The 6,270-nt window shown below is 38.2% G+C and overlaps 1 protein-coding gene across 1 annotated transcript; it reads left to right on the top strand.

The window, feature by feature from the left end:
* Positions 1-5,096: 5,096 nt before the first annotated feature.
* Positions 5,097-6,038, top strand: LOC124246186 (olfactory receptor 1J1-like). Its single transcript, XM_046674174.1, has one exon. It carries the CDS (start codon positions 5,097-5,099, stop codon positions 6,036-6,038), a length of 942 nt encoding a protein of 313 aa, XP_046530130.1.
* The last annotated feature ends 232 nt before the right edge of the window (positions 6,039-6,270 follow it).

The following is a 6,270-nucleotide window of genomic DNA, read 5'->3' as shown; positions in this document are numbered from 1 at the left end:
AAATTTAGAGAGGTTTTTAACTCCTATGTTTTCCTTATTTTATATAGTTTTGTCAAAGTCAGCTCACATCAAAATTGCCACATCCTTCAGATTTTGACTCTGAAGGAGACTGAAATCCACATAGTTCTCTCCGACTCCATTATCTCTTAGACAGACTTCTATACTCTCTTACCTAAATGACTGTGGCCACGTCCTAACTAGTCTTCTTGCTTCTGGTATCCCATCTCACCACATTATTCCTGTTCTGCCAACATTCCCTCCACCCACTGTGAACACATGTTAATTATCCATTGTTCACCTATAGTGATAGTTTTTAACATGACACTGTCAATATTCTTATCAAATCCTTCTACAGTCTCCCTTTCCTTTTGGATAAGTGCACATTGTTCAGCATGGCTTCCAAGGTTCTGCATGATTCATTCCTGCTAATCTTCTGGCCTCATCCTGAACCTCTTCCCCTGTTGAAAGTGTACATTTCAGCTATTCTAATTTTCCTAATAACATCTTTCCAAACTTGCCACTTTTCTCTTCTCTAGGTATTTTCCTGTTCCTCTCTTTTTCTCCCTTCCAAATATCTGTCCCTGTGCTGTCTGTATCACATTTTACTTGTTTTGATTGTCTCGGGTATCTGCTTACATGTAACTTCCTACAAGTCTACCTTGATTGACCACTTAAATTTGAGTTTGACACCCTTGTTCTGTGTTCCCAAAGCACTCATCACTCACCTTAATTGCACTTGACACACACTGTTTTGTCTATTCTGCTCACTACTTTGGGAGCGCTCCCAATGTATTGTTTTTTTCAAATATTTACTCACAATACTCAAATTCTTTGCCACATCGTAGGTATGTAATATTTTTATGAATGAGTAAATTAATGAATGAGTTATTGAAAAAAATAATGTATAGAATGCTATCTTCTCCACTCAATTTGTTATCTCTTCTCTATTTTTGCCAATCTGAATGGAATAGGTTTCCAAAGGCTTCTCACACTCAATCTTATGGTTAAAAATATATTTTGAGCCCTGAGAATGTGCCAACTATTATGTGTTATAGCCAACAAGAAAAATCCCTACATACACGCAATTCAGGTGTTTCTGTATGAAAAAGTACTCTCTATTTATGAGAAACAGAAGCCTAACTATTCCTTGATAAGTGTTTTTATTCCCTGGGACTAGTGGCCATTCTCCTCCCAGTTCCAGATAGAATACGGGAAGGAAGAAGTCCATAAGATACAAAGCCTACTATTACGAGGGAGGCATCATGGTGAGATGCAACTAGGCTTTTGGTTTGAAGTTACTGCATTTGGGTTTGAAACCTCATTTGGCCATTTTCTTGTGAGCCATTATCAATCACAATAAAATGGGAAAAAATCCACTATCCACTTGAAGAATTATTGTGAGGCTTAAGTGAACTCATAGATGTTAAAATTCTCCATGAATAAATGAATCTGTAAATAATAGAAGTCCTCATTCATATACCCAAAGGAGTTGACTATCTTTAGTATCTGGCAAAGGCACCTATCCCCTGGGAGTGGCTAAGGGAAATGCAGTAATTACTCCCAAATTGTCCTTCACCAAAATCTGTGCCCCGGGTTTTCTGGGTTCTCAGAGTGGCTGCTAAAAATGGATGCCTTTGTCACTGCCTGGATCTGGTGAAAAAGAGAGAGTGTACTTCCTTCCCACTTCGGAGTTGAGCTTGTGACATTTTCCCTGTACAAGATCTAAAGAAAAATTAGTTCCTACCCTGAAGCTGACAGTAGTACTTGCATTTATTACTCCCGAGATAGGTAAGGGCAGTGCCTATAGACTTCACTCAGCAATCAATATGTGTGTGTGTGTGTGTGTGTGAGTGTGTGTATGTGTTTGAGAATGGTCTTCTACAAAATCTTGCAGATGATTATACTTGTATCAAGCACTTTTATAGTTTTCTTGTATCATCTCAACTTAGATGGACAAAATAATTATTACTCTTTGGAGTTTTCACTTCTCTAGGAAAATGCTATTTCTTTCACAGTTTTGTTGACTATCTGGCATGCATCCAAACTGTGAGCAAAACTCCAGGTTTAATAAAATAATAATATAATCTGCATTGTTTTTACAAATAACTGTAAGCATGACTATACATAATTTTCTATTGTGTTTTCAAATATTATATCATGAGCTTTTCATGAACGAATTTTGCTGGCTACATGATATTATTTCCAATGGATGTGAATAATAGTTGCCTTATTGATAGAAATTAGGAAGTCCATCAACCACATTTGCCAGGATCTGATCTGCTTTTTTTCCTGGAGACCTGACAAATTCACTTTATGAGCTCTGCTCTTTCACTTTACTCCTTCTTTTCATTTTACTCTCTGTAAACCCCGTAGCTGGTATCCTAGTCTCTCTAGTCACTTCTGAACGTCTGACTAACAACAGAGGTGATGTATCTATCAAAAGGCTTTGGGGAAATTATAGATCCCATCTTCTTCTCTTTAATGGGAAACGCATATCCAGATGTCTCTTTTTCATCAAATCATGCTCTGCTGGAGGCACTATTGCTTGGTGGTTAGTAACATGGGTTTGAAATCAGATAAATCTGGTTTAAAATGATCTGTCCATCATTTTCCTGCTGAATGATTTTAGGAAAATTACTTACACTCTCTAAGCCCTAGTTTCCAAATGGTTAAATGAGAATAATTCCATTTTTGTGGTCCTGTTGGGTTGATACGATATACAGTATATGTCATAACATCTGGCCTACATTATTCACACAATAAATATTTGATTAATGAAAAATTATTATAATTTTATCATTATTATCATTGATATTAACATCTAGGCACATATCTTGAAACCATAGATTTTCATTCATCCTCAAACTTCCTGATTTATTTCTTGAAGTTCTTGAGTGCTCTCAGGCAGCAAGGACTGTCACGCTTGAGGATATAGTCAATGAAGGCAGGTAACACACTGGGAGAAATATAGTCCTTGAAGTCAGATAGACATGGGATCAATTTCCAGGTTCACCACATAGTAGTACAACAACATTAGGCAAGTTTCTTCACTCAGTCCCAATGTTCTGAGGATCAGAATGACTATGTTGAAAGGTTGTGGGAAGTAGTGAACAGCACTTGAAAAGCACCTGGTGCAAATTAGATGGTAAATCAGATTTTTTTATTAATAACGTGACTATTTCTATCCCTTTATCAGTCGTCTCAGACAAAGAGGAAGGACAGTAAATTTGTTATCAGTGTCTTCAGCCTCTGATTTCATTCCACCTGTAATCCCCAACAATCTCCCCTTCTCACTTTGTCTGAGGAGGTCGGTGCCCTTGTTCTGCCATCTAAATGTTGTTCCCAAATATTAACAGTTCCAAGCCATTCCATCTCAGTGAGACTGCTGGCCACAGGGCTCTGTCTTCCAGAGATATTTACTTTTAAATCTAATCTGTAATTGAGACTTTAAAATCTTTTTTTCTCCTGGTGAAAGAATGTCAGCTACCAGCAACCTATTCACGGTGGTATTTTGGGTAAGGGTGTGGAAGGCTCAACGCTTTTCTGGAAATCACACTGTACAGCCATAGTTCTTCACAGCACCCCACCCCCACCCCCACAAATGGATCCAGAAAATCTGAAGAATCTCAAGAAAATTAGAGAGAGTAGTCCATCATTCATTTTCCACAATCCATGAAGACTGTGGTGTCAGGGTTGGGTCCAAGGTGCTGGAATCTGTGCAGAAGGCTTACTGTTTCTAGGACTGAGTAGCAAACTACCTTTCACCTGTTTCTCAGACAACTAGCACATTCACAGATATTCTGATTTAATTTCTGATTCCAGACACTATAGGGAGCCAATTGGCTCCCTACACTTTGCTGCAGTCATTGAAAGTTGTCATTTGACATGAATTTTCACTACTGGATTCATTTGTTTCATAATTACACTATTCTTTTCACTCAGTTGGAGGTAGAGGAACCAGGACTCATACCTGGTTGTCTTCTGAATCCAGCTGAAAAAGAAATGGTGAGGCCAAGTCCTCATTATAAACGTGTCTGTTTCTAGGCTCTCTATTTTCTTCCACTGTTTTATTAGTTTATCTTGTAAAATGCATTTTCTGTTGAAATCAATATATCTTTATAATCAGCTTTGATAGGTTATGGTGACTCCCTATCTTCTCTTTTAAAAAATATATAGACAGTTTGATAACCATTGATTGGAGTTAGGAAATACATCTCTTACAGTCTATTTTAGAGACAATGAAAAGATTAGAATTCCTTTTTATAATTATGTTTCGTTTTTAGATTATACTTCTTTGAATGCAATTTCATGTGGCAACTAAATAATATTATTATTAGGGTTTATTATTATTAGGATTATTAGGGTTAAACCTGAGTCTTGAACAAAGTCTGATGCAAGTTTCTTAAAGATACCTCTATGATGAATTTAATTTGAATATCTTATCTTTTACTGGATAGACTAATTTATATTGTGTGTGCATTCATTTTCTTTGATAGATTCTGGGTCTACAGCCAATGAACAAATTAGAAATAATCTAGGATGTGTAGACAGGAGGAGGATACAGTATTAAAGAGATTATTACACAGAAAATTAGGAAGGGCAATGATATTTCTGATGTCAAATAATTTGTTTTGCTTCCAGAGACCAAATTCTGGAGTCAAAACACTTGGGCCCAAATCCCAGCTTCTCCTCTTCTTACCTCAGTGACTGTGAGACTGTCTGCTTCAGCTATCCCATAGGAAAGTGGAAATAATAACAGTCCCTACCTAGTTCATATACTTCAGACTGTGGAATCAGTTACTACATGTAAGCTATAAGAACAACACATAAGGACAATGTTTAATAAACACTGTTAGTATTATCATTTACAGAGACTGGGGCCAGATTGATAGAAAAAGTAGCTGTATATCATAAACCTACACTTCTACTTTTATCCGAAAAATATATGTCAAATATAAGAAAATATGGATGAAGACATTCTAAAACTCAAAAGAACATCTCTTTTATGCTATGCCACTATTATCATTTTTTTTATTTTGAGACATTCCTTTCCACCTCAGCTTTCTACAGTAATCCCCTCCAGCTGATATATCAGTATGAGAGGAGAGAACCAGAGCAGGGTGTATGAGTTCCTCCTCCTTGGGCTCCCCATCGAGCCAGAGCAGGAGGGCCTGTTCTTCGTCCTGTTCCTGGGCATGTACCTGATCACGGTGCTGGGGAACCTACTCATCATCCTGCTCATCAGGCTGGACTCTCACCTCCACACCTCAATGTACTTCTTCCTCAGCCACTTGGCCTTCACTGATGTCTCCTTCTCATCTGTCACCGTCCCTAAGATGCTGGTGAACATGCACACTAAGCACAAATCCATCCCCTATGCAGGATGCATTTCACAGACATATTTTTTCATCTTCTTTGCTGCTTTGGACAGTTTCCTGATCACTTCAATGGCTTATGACAGGTATGTGGCCATCTGTCATCCTCTCCATTATACCACCATCATGAGTCAGAGAGTTTGTATCATGCTGGTGGCCAGGCCCTGGCTCATTGCCCATGCATGTGCTCTTTTGCACACCCTCCTCCTGGCCCGGCTTTCCTTCTGTGCTCACCACACTCTCCTTCACTTCTTCTGTGACCTTGCTGCCCTGCTCAAATTGTCCTGCTCAGACATTTCCCTCAACAAATTGGCAATCTTTACTGTGGGATTAGCAACAATTGTGCTTCCATTCTTAGGCATCCTGGTTTCTTATGGCCATATTGGGGCCACCATCCTCCAAGTTCCCTCTGCCCATGGCATCTGCAAAGCCTTGTCAACATGTGGATCTCATCTCTCAGTAGTGACACTTTACTATGGGGCAATTATTGATCTGTATTTTCTTCCCTCATCCAACAATGCCAACAACAATAACATAATTGCTTCATTGATGTACACAGTGGTCATTCCCATGTTGAATCCCTTCATTTATAGCCTGAGAAATAAAGACATGAAAAAGGCCTTGAGAAAACTCCTGAGTAAGAAAACATACTCCTCCAACTGATACTTACCTTTGTTTTAAAACACCTATATGATCCTATTTCCGCAATAATATATAGCTCACTTGTCTTCTTTCCACAGCTGCTACTCAGAAATCTTTTCTGGAATTATTCTTGAAACTATTAGAGAAGTAAAATAGAATTTGGTTTATAGGACTTGAATAAAGTGGGGCTAAACTTCTCTTGGATAGTGGGGATTGTAAAATACTTTGAGGGTGCTATGGCACTTCAGCAGTT

The sequence above is a fragment of the Equus quagga genome, chromosome 1 (assembly GCF_021613505.1).
Source record: "Equus quagga isolate Etosha38 chromosome 1, UCLA_HA_Equagga_1.0, whole genome shotgun sequence".
In the NCBI taxonomy this organism is placed as follows: domain Eukaryota; kingdom Metazoa; phylum Chordata; class Mammalia; order Perissodactyla; family Equidae; genus Equus; species Equus quagga.
This window is presented reverse-complemented; position numbering and strand designations above follow the sequence as displayed.